Source organism: Macaca fascicularis, chromosome Y (assembly GCF_037993035.2).
Source record: "Macaca fascicularis isolate 582-1 chromosome Y, T2T-MFA8v1.1".
Classification (NCBI taxonomy): domain Eukaryota; kingdom Metazoa; phylum Chordata; class Mammalia; order Primates; family Cercopithecidae; genus Macaca; species Macaca fascicularis.
In genome coordinates, this window is record NC_132903.1 from 7,677,738 (window position 1) to 7,693,261 (window position 15,524).

Sequence of the window (15,524 nt, forward strand, 5' to 3'; positions counted from 1 at the left end):
TGGATAGGTTTAGAATGGGGCAAAGAGGCTAGGCCAAAGGAGACTGAAAATCAGGGAACAGGGACAAAACTGGAGCCAAGAGGAGGACAGGGGCTAGAAGACCTAAATGTGAGAACAATGGCCAGCCTGGAAAGCTCACCTTAGAAACAGTGTTCCCACTGCCTCCTCTGATAGGGTCACAGGCAGTGGCTAAAGTGCAGACCGAGGCCTCCTCTGATCTAGGTTTGGCCTGTAGCTGTTGGCGAAGCTCAGCCAGCTGTTGCAACAGAGCAGTCACATCCTCAGAAGCCAGAGCCTTTCTGGCACGGTCTTGCCAGCCAATGGCCCTCTCTGTGAGACACTGAAGAGCCTCACCTTCAGGCAGCCGCACAGGCAGTCTCTGCAGGGCAACTAGCAAGGCTAGGATTGTCTCTAGGCGTGGCCGTCGTGAGCGCATACACAGTGGACACAGGAATTTTGTGTCCCATTCCCACCAGGCCAGCAGTGGAGACGACGTGAGACTGGGCCTTGGAGAGGTGAGGAGACGGGGCACTGACACACATTGCCCATGGAACCAGTCCTGACAGAGGTCACACTGCAGAGCTCCCACCCCAATGGGCACCTGGCCACACACACACATAGAAGTCGCAGAGGCGGCCATGAGGGATGGTGTCAGTGGACTGGGCTTGGCTGAGTTGGTGCGACGCAGCTGCAGGATACCTTCCTTTTCCTTCTGTTCCCCTTCCTTGAAGGCCACAATCTATCATGTCCAGAAGAGGGGGAAAGTAGGTCAGCAGTCCACCCTCGCCCTTGTCTGGCATCCTAATACCCAGCTCCCAAACCAGAACTTTAACAGGGCTCAGACACCCTATCATCACCGGCTCTCCTCTTTTCAGGGAGATACCCAGAATCCATCTTCTCCCCATCTGGGCCATGCTGCTTACCACAGAGCCTGGGTCTCTGAGGTCCTGAGCAGACAGCCCCAGCAGCTCTGTGTCACACTGGTACAACCCCAGCGCCTTCTCCATCCATCGGCTACGCTTGGTGCTGTCTGAGCCAGCGTCTGCACATGGGCAGAGCACCTAAGGCAGGTAGGCAGACAGAGAGGAAATGCCCAGGCTTCCCTCACCTCCCACACCCTTTCCTTCCTACCCAGGTGCCCCCTAAAAAATCTATGTTCTCATCATACGCGCCATCTCACAGCAGCCAGGCCAGATGCAGAAGAGGGCTGTGGGTCAGGGTCCCAGACCTCACCTCCAACAGTGTGTAGCAAGAATTCTTCTTGAGAAAGGTCTTGGTGGCCTTCTCTCTCCAGGAATGTGCTGTCAATACCTGCAGCTCTAGCTGTCTCAGTTCTTCCAGCCCTACAGGCAGGTCCCGGCCCACGGCCACCAGGCCCTCCAAGTCATCCAGACAGGGGTAGTGGTCACCATTCTGGGATAGGAGAAAAAGAAAGTTCATTTAAATTATGTCAACAATATTGTGTCTAAATTTGTCCTGAGTAATACTGGGTATTGTACTGCATAATCACAGGGCCAAAAATCTGTGTTTTCTGCAAGGGAAAAATGGGATAGAAACTCTTTTCTCTCAGAACTCCTACTTTCATTGGCTCTGACCAAAAATTACACATGGGCAAGTAACTCTGTTGTATCCTGCTTCTTCTGTCCACTTCTACATATCAATAGTCTCTGCTTAGCTCTACACCCATATTCATACTTCTTTTTCCCTCCATTCCTATTCTGATATGCTCAGATCTCTCAAAGAATACTCCAAACTTCCCACCTTCACTTTCTAGCACAATCCAACTGAGCAAAAACTATCTCTTCTAGTTGCTGGCCTGACATAGCAAAGCAAAAATACTGATCCTCACTTGGATCTCATCCACATCAGCAATCCAAGCTTGTGCCTTAGTCAGAGCTTCTTTGAGAGTCTGGATGTTAGGCAGGTGAACAGGGATGTTTTCTGTCTCACGAATTATGGCTTCCAGTGTGGCTGGTGGATGCTTTTGCCTAAAATTTTTTTGAAAAACAGAAATCTATCACTACATGTTACAGGCATACATGCCCCTTTTTTAAGTCCTACGTTTCCTTGCTAAAAACACAAGGAACAAAAAGTGTGACAGAGTAAGGGAGCCACACTGAGGAACTCTGTAACACTGCAGGGGGTATGTAGGTCTAAGTCACAGGCTGCATCCATTCACCTGAGAACTAAGTCACCCAAGGAATATTTCCCCAACTGTTGCCTTTACAACAGTGAAAGATCAACATGACATGTCATATAGATGGGACTAGATGGTATGTCATGCCAGTCCTTCAGAGTTTAGTAGATGCCCAACTGGGAGTCTGCTGCCCAAGGGCACCCATAGAAATACTTAGGGTCACCCCAAAACTCAGAAGATTACAGTCAAAATACAGACAGGGAGAGACTACACCCCACCTGGCCTCCAGGCAGAAATGGGCCTTTTCTTCCCAGCGCTCTGCAATGGTCAGCAGTTCTTGCAGTTCAGCCCGGGCCTTGTCCACAGAAGGGCTGGAGGCTATCTTGGCACCCATAACCAAAAGCCCCTGCATGATGACCAGAGAGCCCCTGTGGGCTGAAGGGGCCAGAGCCTGCTTCACTTCATCTAGCCATTGCGCCTGCTCCACCTGCTGCTGAAGCTGATGGGCTTCAGGCACCTCTACACCCAGCTGCTGCCCCCTCTCCAACAGGGACTGCAATAGCCCTGGACTAGACGGCAATGTGGCCAGGGCCTCACGAGCCTCAGCTTGGTAGGCCTCCACCTGTTCCAAGACATCCTGCAAAGACATAGGATAAAATGCAGATTCTTTAGCCACAGAAATACTCAACAACCTAGATTTGCTCCACTTCTCATCTTCTCTTATAGGCATTTCCTGTTGCTTAACACTTATTCTCAATCACATCCTAAACATGATCTACTTGATAATAACAAAGGCCCTCTGTTTACCTAGAATGACACTTTTCTCCTTTAATTACCTAAAATTTCTTTTTCCAAGCCCACTTTAATATAATCTTATTCCTCTAATAAGCTTTGTAAGACTCTACTGTGTGGAGGGAAATCAAGCAATCAATCAATCAGTCCTCTCCATCCCATTCCCAAGAGCCAGTGTCTTATGTAGGCTCCTGTTTAGAGTTTTTAATTATTTCAGTCTGGAAGGGTATTTCCTTATATGCTGTAAAGACAGAGATGGTATGGGAACACTCATCTCCATCACTTTCAGGAAAGAACCTGTTATTATGAGAAGGTTGTTTAGAATACCTAGGTTCTCAAGCTTTCCTGACATGTCAGACTTCCTGAGTATTTGCTGTTAACAAAAACTCCATCTTGCCAGGCCCCTCCTCACCCTAACATCTCCAATCTGATGCATGGCACAGGGCAGGCTGCCCATCTGCTCAAGAAGGACCCGGAGTTCAGTCAAGGTCAGCTGTGGAGTGTCCATCCTGTAGGAACCAGAAGGAACACCTTGTAAGGCCACATTTCAAAAACTTACAGAATTTTAACATACTTCCTTCCCTTTTGTATTTCAGTAATATCCACAAAGGTTTTTTTCTAAGTTCAGTGATACTGACCAGTAAGTTAAGATTTGAAAAAACACCTGTAAGCTTTTGACAGCAGTTAATACAGACTAACTACAGATATCAAAGTGAGAGAGTCCAGCTTCCTGAGAAAATGTAACAGTATTAATCTGCTAACACTATGGCTACTTAATACCATGCCACCATGTTACTAGATGGCTAGCACTATTCGATAGAAGAATAGAAATAAATACAAATACGTGGCAAGAGAAAACAGACATTTGAATGGCCCCCACATAGTTTAAGTTACATTTTCATTAGTCATCCAGTTAAGAGTTAAAGAATGAGGAAGAGATGTAAAAACAAATAGCCAACAGGATTCAGAAGTAGTAGCTTTCACAGTGACACAAAACATCTATTAAGCCAGAAACTGAAGTACAAATGCAATGGAAGGATTAAGAAGGAAGGAGGGCTAAGTGATGATAAGAATGGTCAGAGTAATAAATCTACTCTAGACAAGAAATGAGAGTTCATTACATTAGAAGCAAAACAGTACCACATGATAAGAACTTTTAAGACTTACTCTTTGGTTCCAACTGTCTACAAGATGAAGAAAACTGATGAGGCCAGGAAGTTTAAATGCATGAAGAAAACTTGAGACAGATTAAAGTGGAAACCCAAGGCATGTTATATGGGTATCATGGATTCAACCTGGAAAAGCCTTATTTCTCTTGAACCTGAGTAGGGAAAGGAGTTATCCATAAAAGTGAAATTTCCTCTAAAATTTTAAAGTTTCCATGGTTTAAAGAAAGGCAGCAATGAGAAAAGAGATTAAGAACAAGTAGGACTATTTAAGAATATTTGAAATAATGGTCAGGCAGCCCCAAAGATACTTCAGGAAGTATTCCAGCAGGAGGCATGGTTATCATAACAGATACCTTCTACATGTGTCAGTACCCTGAAGACCTTCCACTAGAATAAGATATAGATGGGGGAAGATGGTGATATTTAGAATCTGACTCTGTGTAGGCATAGGCCAATGTGTGTCTTTACATCTTAGATTTTAACAAAAATGTTTAAAATGGAAAACAAACCTAAATATTGTTTATACAAAAAGTTTATAGAATGACAATATAAGAAAAGAAAATATTTTTGTACAACTCTATGATGCATTTGTGTTTTAAGCTAACTGTTATTAGAAAAGAGTAAAACATTCAAATAGAAATTAAATGTTTATGAAATAAACAATTTACAAAAACAGACTCATAGACCTGTAATTCCAGCACTTTGGGAGGCCAAGGCAGGCGCATCACGAGGTCAGGAGATCAAGACCATCCTGGCTAACATGGTGAAACCCCATCTCTACTTAAAATATAAAAAAAATTAGCCAGGTGTGGTGGCATGCACCTGTAGTCCCAGCTACATGGGAGGCTGAGGCAGGAGAATGGCTTGAACCCAGCTGGGAGGCAGAGCTTGCAATGAGCTGAGATTGCACCACTGCACTCCAGCCTGGGTGACAGAGTGAGACTCCATCTCAAAAAAAAAAAAAGAAAAAAAAAGAAAAAAAAAAGAATATTTGAAATAATATGTCTCTAAAATATGATGGACATAAGAATGAAGACAAAACGCAAGAAATTAAGCTGAGTAAGTATGGGCCATTGAGTATCTAGGTGGCACAGAAAAGTCTAAAAGGCAATCTAGCATCTCAATTATAGCTCAGGACAATAATTATGTGACGGACTATTTAAAAAGCTTCCTCATCAGTTATTTAATTTCAATCACACCATGCCACATCCTGTGGGACTGATCCTTCAAATAGCCCCAAAATAATACATTTAAAATATCTATTTTGCTATGTACTTCACCACTTTCAAATCTTTCTATATTTTCTTAAAGTTTATTGAAAAAATTACATATATTCTCAAGTAGAAACTGGTTCAAATGTATACCTTTGCTTTATGGTCTTGATCCCTTTATTCTGACCCTTAAACCTAAAAAAAAACCCCTACTTTATCTAAAATTCCTTCCTACTAACGCAGCTTTATTTTTTTTAATAGAGTTTTTAAAAATACATGATTTAACATTGTCATGCACCACATAACCTTTCAGTGACAAACCACATATATGATAGTGGGCCTGTAAGATTATAATAGTACTGAAACATTCCTATCACCTCCTGACATTGTAGCAGTTGTAAAGTAGCAACACATTCCTCATGTGTCTGTGGTGATACTGGTGTAAACAACCCACTGTACTGCTGGTCATGTAAGAGTCTATCTAGCACATGCATCATATAATATAATACCTGATAATGATAACAAACAGCCATATATTGCTTAATGCTTGACACCACATTTTTTTTTAGCTATTATTTTAGAATATACTCCTACTAGAAACAAAAGGTAACTGTCAGGCAGCCCTAAAGGTATTAGTATTCCAGGAGGAGGCACGGTTATCATAACAGATACCTTTCTACATGTGTCAGTACCCTGAAGACCTTCCACTAGAATAAGATACAGATGGGAGAAGATGGTGATATTTAGAATCTGACTCTGTGTAGGCATAGGCCAATGTGTGTCTTTACATCTTAGATTTTAGCAAAAATGTTTAAAATGGAAAACAAACTTAAAAATTGTTTATATAGAAAAGTTTACAGAACTACGTGAGGAAAGAAAATATTTTTGTACAACTCTACGATGCATTTGTGTTTTAAGCTGTTATTAGAAAAGAGTAAAACATTCAAATAGAAATTAAATGTTTATGAAATAAACAATTTACAAAACAGACTCAAAGACCAATGAAACAGATAGAAAGCCCAGAAATGAGGCTGCACACCTACAACCATCTGATCTTTGACAAGGCTGACAAAAACAAGCAATGGGGAAAGGACTCCCTATTCAGTACATCCTGTTGAGGTAACTGGCTGAGTCATATGCAGAAAACTGAAACAGGACCCCTGCCTTATACAAATATCAGTTCAAGATGGATTAAAGACATAAATTAAAAACCTGAAACCATAAACGCCCTGGAAGACAATCTGGGCAATGCCATTCCAGACACAGGCATGAGTAAAGATTTCATTATGAAGATGTCAAAAGCAACTGAGAAAATAGCAAAAATTGATGAGTCCGAATTAAAGAGCTCTTGCAGAAAGAACTGTCTACACACAGGGTAAACGGACAACCTACAGAATGGGAGACAGTTTTTGCAAACTATGCATCTGACGAGGGTCCAATATCCAGCATCTATAAAGGAATCTAACCAAATTTACAAGAAGAAAACAACCCCATTACAAAGTGGGCAAAAGACATAAACAGACCCTTTTCAAATGGAGACATACATGCAGCCAACAGATACATGAAAAAAAGCTCAGCATCAGTGATCATTAGAGAAATGCGAGGTACCACCTGACAAGACCATTCAGAATGGCAATCATGAAAAAGTCAGGAAACAGCAGGTGTTGGCGATGTTGTGGAGAAACAGTAACTCCTACACAGGGTTGCTGGGAGTGTAAAATTAGTTCTACCACTGTGGAAGACAGTGTGGCAATTCCTCAAAGATCTAGAGGCAGAAATACCATTTGACCCAGCTATCCCATTACTGGGTATATACCCAAAGGTATATAAATTGTTCTATCATGAAGACATATGCAGGTGTTATGTTCACTGCAGCACCACTCACAAGAGCAAAGACATGAAATCAATCTAAATGGCCATTAATGATAGACTGGATAAAGAAAAAGTGGTACATATCCACCATGGAATTACCATGCAGATATTATAAAAACAGGATCATGACCTCTGAAGAAACATGGATGAAGCTGGAGGCCATTATCCTTAGCAAACTAGCACAGAGACAGAAAATCAAATACCACATGTTCTCACTGGTATGTGGAACCTAAATGATGAGAACACATGGATATATGCACAGAGGGAACAGCACATACTGGGGACTATCAGAAGGTGGAGGGTGGGAGGAGGGAGAGGACCAGGAGAAGTAACTAAGGGGTACTGGACTTAATACCTGGGTGATAAACTGTGTTAACAAACTCCCATGACACAAGTGTACGTATGTAACAAACCCACACATGTACCCTGAAATTAAGTTTAAAAAAAAATTTACAGTAGCGGTGGCTAATTTACCATTAAAGAAAGATACCTTCACATTCTCTTATCAGTCAGTTCCTCACCCTGAAAAACTTCCTGTCCTGCAAGTTTCATTCATGGTAAGTGCCCCATATTTTATGTCTTCCACAGTTCGTTTATTGTATTAATTATATGTTTGGATATTTTGATACACAAATACTCACCATTGTGTTACAACTCCCAACAATATTCAGTACAGTATCACGTTGTGCCGGTTTGCTGCCTAGGAACAACAGGCTCTACACAGCCTAGGTGTGTAGGAGGTCACAGCATCCAGGTTTATGTAAGTAGACAGTGCATATGCAACAATGACAAAATTGCCTAATGACATTTTTCTCCAAACACATCTCCATCATTAAGTGACGCCTGACTGTATATAATCATTTACTTGATTTTTCAATGTAAAAAGTGTATGTATCTATTGTCGTATACATTTGGAAACTAACAGTTAAATAAATACCTAGGATTACTTTAACCTCTAAAGTTTTGCCTAATTACACAGCCAAAAGTAAATTTTGTGGAAATTCTGATGTCTGCATAATGTTATGAGATTTCCTAAGAAGTAGGAAAAGATTGCAATTTTGCTAGTATATATTTATTGCTTGCCACATTATTTTGTTAGAAACTGTTTACTTCAGTAACTTCTAGTTCATATTATACTGGTTTTTGTCCATGTGTTATCTACCCTTTCTTGGTAAAACTTGACAAGTGCTGAGTCTGTGCTTCTTTTCTTTTTTTGCTATTGTTGTTTTGAGATGGAGTTATGCTCTTGCTGCCCAGGCTGGAGTGCAATGACACCATCTCGGCTCACTGCAACCTCCGCCTCTTGGGTTCAATCTCCTGCCTCAGTCTCAAATGGGATTGTGTGTTTATAGTCTATCCACTTTTGTTATTCATTTTCACATACTCACACCCTTCTTTGCCTTCTCCTCTCACATACCTGGCCACCTGACCACTGACTAGCCCCAGGACTTGAGATATACACGCCTCCACCTCACTCAGGCAGTTCTTCAGTCGCTGAAGCAGCTCACTATTAGGAAACCTCCTCTCACGAGCCTCAGACTCCAGTGCCCTTAGCTCTTCAAAGCCTAGAGACAGCATAAGTTGCAACAGGTAGGCAGTGTTAGCAGAAAAGGAAGGTTGTGAATACCCAAAAGAAAGAAATAAGGTTTATACAAGGGTTCCTTCCGTTTCCCGTCACTCACTGCGCTTACGGCCATCCTCCACCTCCAAGGCTACTCGCACGTTGTTGGCCCAGGTGTCAAAAGACTCAGCTCGAATCTTCAGCTTATGCAGCATGGTGGGGAGCTCATCCAAGGTGTACCGATACCTAGAGGAAGAAAACCAGGAAGGGTACACATCTGGCCCAGCTCTGTAACCTCCTCCACATCCCCACAGTGTTCCCATGCTCACCGTAGGTACTGTCGGCTACTAGAGCACTTGCAGAGGTCGTTGATGTGGGAAAGGCATACAAGGCCATCTGGGCAGTCGTAGCAGGCCAGGGCTGACAAGAAGCATGTGGTCTTACACTTGATGCACTGGCGTTCATCATCTGGGAGCAGCTCAAAAGCCTCTCGCTCAGCCTCCGTGACGCCCTGGGGGTGTTCAACCCACATATACTGTAAAGACTAGGAGTAGGGCTGTGGACACCCCACCTCAGCCAACACTGAGCCCTGATGTGGACTCAACCTTGTAAGGACAGCTGCAGAGAAATTGGAAGAAAAAATATAAACACATACAGGCTCTGTCTTTCCATTTCAAAATGCATGACTTAAAAGTTTAGGCACACAGTGGTTACTCAATGTTGGTCTGTGTCTCTGTAACGTGGTATATGTGACTAAATCCCTAAGCCCTGCTCTTGACCACCCACCTTCTCCAAAAGGGCCTTTCGTAGACGTCGCTCCTCCTGAACCATAATGAACATCTCCTTGTGCACAGCCACTGCTAGATTGAGATCCAACGTCTCTGGGAAGGCAGCCATCTTGCAGATGAGCTCCTCATGGGAGAAGACACAATAGCGCCGGAGCCGGCGGTAGTGTTCAATGCACTGGCGTCCAGCAGGTAGCTGCAAGTGCATTCAAGACTGTGTGTGGCTATCTGGAGACCACAATGCTTAGCTTATCCACAATAATCCTTACCCATATTCTTTATACTTTCTACCTGCAGGCCCACTGCATGCCCACTCACCCAGTCAGCAGTGCAAAAGTTGACAGCTTCAGCAAAATTGTATCCTTGGTTAAAACCACTGTGGTAAGCACGAGGAAAAGTGATGACAAATTCCCCTGCACATTGGTTTGTGCGGACAACCTAAAAAGGAGAAGAAAAACGGAAAGAGGTGTGGGTCAGAACTAATGGGTAAGATGTGAACTCAAAAATGCCCCTAGATGCTGTAATGGATGTAGGAAGAGTGGGAAGGCTCTATCGTCAAGTATGTGCCCTAAAAGAAAAATAACATTGTGACATTTAAAAGTGGTATTCAGAGAAAAGTACTCAAAAAATGTGTAATTCAGGAAACAAATATAGAGGGTTCCACAAACAAGTAAAAAAATTCTTTGCTTCTATAATCAAAGAAATGTAAATTTTTAAAGTCATGGAGTTCAGTCACCAAAAATGATGGAATTAGAAACTCCACAACTTTTTCCCTCTACCCAATGATCTAGTGCTGAAATTTTCAGAACAGTGTAATAAAATAAAATAAAAAAAAAACAAAAACAAACAAACAAACAAAAAACCCAAATCAGGAGAACACTTAATTTTTACAAGCTTCTAAAATTCGGTACAAGAGCGCTGTAATGTAGTAACTTGCCTTCATACACACTTGCCCCAACTCCTATCTCAGCAACTACCTTGGGAAAGCAACCTGAGATTCTGGTGCAGCTGGCTGGTGCCAGGAACCATGATGTGAACCTTTTTCCCAAAAAACTAAAGTGGTGTGTTTTGACCTGTCTGGTGGAGGACTACCTCAAGGGCCTGAATTTCTTTCACCTGCCTGACAGTTCGCTAAGAAGAGAGAAGACTTCTCAGGCTGTGTTTTTTGCAAGTATAAAAAAGCAAAGATATTAGCCATATCCACCTCTGGCTTTAAAATGGGGGTGATGATGGTAGGGAGGAGATACAGAGACAGAGAGAGAGAGACTAGAAAAACAACAGATAATTTTAACTGCCTGGGAGGAAAATCCTAGAGAATGAGATATTTGGGGAAAAAGGGACTCGAGAAAAGCTTCCACATAGTATTTGAGAACTGACAAAGCCATATTAACGTCCAGGGCAAGATGCATGCTCAGAAAAGATCTAAGACTCTAAGCTCACCTCTGTCTGACTTTCATGCTCTTCCTAAGCAGAAGGTGGAGTCTAAAACAGTTTTTAAAACAGCCTTGAAGAAGTTTCCCCAATCAGACACAATCTGCAAAGACTGGGTGGTTAATATTATTATTAGTTATTATCATTATTATTTTGGCTTAAGAAAGGGTTTGTTAGGTTGGTAGATGACCACCAGGCTAATAGAAAGCAGAAAAAGAATATAAAATTAAAAGATTACTCAAGTATACAAAGAGTTGCTCACCATGTTTAGTTGTTAGGAAAATGCAAATCAAAACCACAAGATACTATTTCTTGCCACAAAAGATACTATTTCTTGCCATACAAAAAGAGGCGGAAAATAACACAGTTGGCAGGAATGCAGACATATTGGAACCCTTGTGCATGGCTGGTAAGAATGCAAAATGGCTATGAAACTGCTATGGAAAACAGTAACTAAGTTCCTCAAAAAATTAAAACAGAGAACTACCATATGACTGTCCAATACCACTTATCAGTATACACCCAAAACTCTGAAAGAAATAACCTGAACAAATATTTGCACACAAATGTTCACAGCAGAAATATGCACAATAGCTAAGTGGTGGAAACAACACAAACGTACTTTAACAGATGCATGGATAAGTACAATGTGGTCTGTTCATACAATGCAGTATTACTCAGCCATGGAAAAGGAATGAAACTCTGACACATGCCATAGCACAGATGAACTTTGAGAAATCTGATACAAAAGATCACATGTTGTATGATTCCATTTATAGGAAATATGCAGAATAAATTCATAGAAACAGAAAGTAAAATTGTGGTCCAAGGAGAGAAACATGGATGAATGAGAAATAACATAATTGTTTTGAGACTTTTCTGGAATAATAAAAATATTTTAGAATTTAATAGACATGGTGGATGCAGAACACTGTGAATGTACTAAATGAGACCAAATTGTTCAATTTAAGATGGTTTGCTTTGTATTATGTGAATTTCACCTTTAAAACATATGCCCCAAAAATACTAGTTCAGAAAATTCAGTAATCAAACAACTACTATTGTACATAAAAGCAACAACAACAAAAAATTTTTTGAGAAGACAAGGGGATAGCATGATTTTCAGAGTTGAAGCAATACCAAAAGTGTTCAGTTTAAAACACAGGAGGCATACAAAGAAACCAGAAAGTATAGCCCTTCTGTTAAAAGAAAAAAGCTCTGAGATAGCCCAGGCTTACGTACTTACTAAAGTCTATCAACTCTCTTAAACAGGCTTAAACGGCTTAAGAAGCAATGCACAAAGGACTAACGGGTATCAGAAGAATAATATCCCTCCAAATAAAAGTTCCAAGAAAGGCATTAAAATTACAAAAATGAAACAAGTCAAAATTCTGAAGCTCCCAGTCCCATAGAAAAAGTGAAAAACTCACAAGATGTTTTCAACAGGAGCTTTGAGCAGGCAAAAGAAAGAATCAGAAAACTGTAAGACATGTCAACTGAAATAATCAAATCAGCAGGGGGCAAAAAGAGAAGAATATTAATCAGACCCTACCAAGTGCACCCATGTATGCAGAATGGGAGTTTCATAAGAAGAGAAAAAGAAAAAGGTCTAACAGTTGAAACAAAAGTGGTTAAACAATTTCCAAATTTGTGGAAAGCCCTGAAAGTCTACCACCAAGAAGCTCAGGGCACTCCAACTAGATAAACTCTAGAAGACACAATATAGTCGAACCATCAAAAGGTAAGACACCAAGATGGAGTTTGAAAGCAGCATGACAGACATGATTCTTCACATATAATGGATGCTTAACAGAATTATCAACAGATTTTTCATAAGAAGTAATGGAGGCCAGAGGCCAGTTGGATGACATGTTTAAAGTCACATAATAGGAAAAATAAATGAATAAATTAAGAGAATTAAAAATTGTGGAAATATGTCTCCAAAAGACACGCCTACAGGGAATACAGAAGGACTCCTTCAGGCTGACATGAAAGGATATTACCGAGTAATTCAGAGCTTTATAAAGAAAGCAATACGCCTAGGAAAGGCACCCATAAAAAAAATATATAAAAGTCAGTATTACATATATAGCACATGAGAGACAAAAAATATAGTTCGGAACTAGAATCAGAAAGCAAGACAAATCGTGTAATTAGATTGCTTGATGAGCTCATTATCATCAATATCTTTTTCTTGTCAGACAAGAGGAATACTAGAAAAAAAAAAGGTACAAGTTATAATTCATAAAATGTATAAAATGTCAGGAAAGGAAGAGGGCTTCTGGAGACACAAAGTGTATTTTGTTCAGATGAGAAAACGGAGGAAGATGGCCATAAAAGTTATAAAAGCTTATAAAGTGGTTAACTCAAAGCTTACAGAATTTCAAAGGAGAAAAGGCACAGCATGTTACAAGACAGTGACCCAGTCCGTGTACCACATACACATTGCTTACTTATTTTTTAGCAAAAGGAGCTGATATAATTCAATCCTAGAAACACCCAAAACTCTGAAACCAGTCCCTCATCCTCATGCGGGTTTTGCAAAATAAGAATTATATTCAGAAAAATTAAGAGAATACCAATCCTAGATTAGAAGGCAGATAAAAAGGCCAAGATCCAAGTTTTAATTTCCATTCTGCTAAGTAATTATCTAATCTCTCTTTTAATTGTTCTCTTAGGTGTCCCAGCTAATGGTAGCGATCTGCAACTTGATGTCAGGAAGGGGAGGCAAAGAGGTGTGATGCTAAGCCTAATCTCCACAGCAAAATAGATACGGTTTTATTTCTTCCAAAACTAAGTTCTTTCTCATTCCCTTCTCACCCCAGGGAATAAAATTAAAATTGTTTTGATCCTTGTTACTCACTGGCACACCATGGGACATCAAAGTGTTGGGATTCATGAGAGTGACAAGCTGGTGTAGGAGGTCAGGCTGGCTATCAAACAGCTCAGGTGTCAGCCTCTTCATCACCTCTTCCAAATGCTCTGCTGCCAGGGAGGGTACACCATACCAGGTCTTTGGTTCACCCCTGCTCAGGCAGAGAGAAAACACATCAAGTCTATACACATCCTTGCATATGAAGGCAGTCTTGATATCCATGCCAGCCTTTGGGGTCATGCTCACCAGTGCAGGTAGTTAATAGAGTAACTCCAGTGATCCTCAATATGCCAACAAAATGCTGAGAAAACCATGCCCACGTACAGCCAGGGCACCTTCATGCCTGAGATGTCTGCATTGATGTGACAGAGAACAGACTGATCTAGCACCGGCATCACATTCAGGTTCCAACCACTGGTCGCATATTCCTGTTGGGTCAGAGATTTGCCAGAGTGAGTAGGGAGTAGGATAGGGTGAGGAAAGGCAAACTGAGCAAAACATACATAAGAAGACAACTGCGTCTTAGAGCATGTTGCCTACTGGTACGCTTGGTCATTTAAGAGGTCCATGTTGTAAACTCAGATACAATGCCCTGTTTTGCCACTATCAACTAACAAAGTGCCGGAGATCCTAGCCAGAGCAATGAGGCAGGAAAAGAAATTTAAAAAGCATTCAAATTGGAAAAGAAAAAGTAATGTTATCCCTGTTTGAAGATTTATAAGAAAGTCTTAAAGAAAACACTTCTTTTTTTTTTTTTTTTTTTTGAGACGGAGTCTCACGCTGTTGCCCAGGCTGGAGTGCAGTGGCGCGATCTCGGCTCACTGCAAGCTCCGCCTCCCAGGTTCCCGCCATTCTCCTGCCTCAGCCTCCTGAGTAGCTGGGACTACAGGCACCCGCCACCGCGCCCGGCTAATTTTTTGTATTTTTAGTAGAGACGGGGTTTCACTGTGGTCTCGATCTCCTGACCTTGTGATCCGCCCGCCTCGGCCTCCCAAAGTGCTGGGATTACAGGCTTGAGCCACCGCGCCCAGCCAAAAACACTTCTTTTTTAAGAGGATGCTAAGGCCTCCATAAAAACGCTGTTAGAACTAACAAATTCAGTAAATTTGCAGGATACAAAATCAATATAAAAATCAGTTGTGTTTCTATACATTAGTAGAAAATTATCTGAAAGAAAAATAAAATAAAAACTCCATTTCTAACAGCTGAAAAAAAAATCCCTAGCAATAAATTTGCTAGGAGGTAAAAAAATCACTACAGTGAAAACTATACAAATAATGATGAAGGAAACCGAAGAAGACACAAATAAATTTTAAGCTACCTTGTCCTCACAGACTAGAAGAATTAATATTGCTAAAATGTCCATAATATCCAAACTGATCTAGAAATTCAATTTAATCCCCGTCAAAAAACAACAACAGCATCCTTAACAGAAATTTTAGAAAAAGCAAGTGATATGGAATCCCAAAGACTCAAAATATCCAAAGCAATATGTGAAACAAAACAATAAACAAAAAAGCTGAGAGTATTCACACTAATTTTATATCACAAAGCTACGGTAACTAAAAGGGCTTAGTACTATCAATAAAAACAAAACACACAGATACAAGGAAAATTAGCTCAGAAATAAATCTCTGCATTTTTAGTCGAAAGAAGTTCCACAAAGACACCAAGAACACAGAGGAAAGGGC

General features: G+C 41.0%; 1 protein-coding gene across 11 annotated transcripts in view; it reads right to left on the bottom strand.

Moving 5' to 3' along the window:
- Positions 1 to 15,524, bottom strand: part of KDM5D (lysine demethylase 5D) — a 39,511-nt gene that overhangs the window by 1,592 nt on the left and 22,395 nt on the right. For 4 of the 11 annotated variants that reach the window (XR_012430492.1, XM_074030597.1, XM_074030598.1 and 1 more), the window contains 13 exons: positions 14,080 to 14,261; positions 13,822 to 13,984; positions 9,846 to 9,965; positions 9,529 to 9,723; positions 9,072 to 9,253; positions 8,864 to 8,988; positions 8,599 to 8,746; positions 3,342 to 3,438; positions 2,416 to 2,774; positions 1,850 to 1,988; positions 1,234 to 1,413; positions 924 to 1,061; positions 140 to 739 (listed from right to left, as the gene is read on the bottom strand). Coding sequence is in view for 5 of the 11 variants with exons in the window: in XM_074030597.1 (XP_073886698.1) it covers positions 140 to 739; positions 924 to 1,061; positions 1,234 to 1,413; positions 1,850 to 1,988; positions 2,416 to 2,774; positions 3,342 to 3,438; positions 8,599 to 8,746; positions 8,864 to 8,988; positions 9,072 to 9,253; positions 9,529 to 9,723; positions 9,846 to 9,965; positions 13,822 to 13,984; positions 14,080 to 14,261 (2,628 nt within the window). In the remaining 6 variants the exon portion in view is untranslated. Of the gene's footprint in view, positions 1 to 139; positions 740 to 923; positions 1,062 to 1,233; positions 1,414 to 1,849; positions 1,989 to 2,415; positions 2,775 to 3,341; positions 3,439 to 8,598; positions 8,747 to 8,863; positions 8,989 to 9,071; positions 9,361 to 9,528; positions 9,724 to 9,845; positions 9,966 to 13,821; positions 13,985 to 14,079; positions 14,262 to 15,524 lie in introns of those variants that run through there. The other 7 variants (XR_012430494.1, XR_012430493.1, XR_012430497.1 and 4 more) reach the window with 6 other exon arrangements.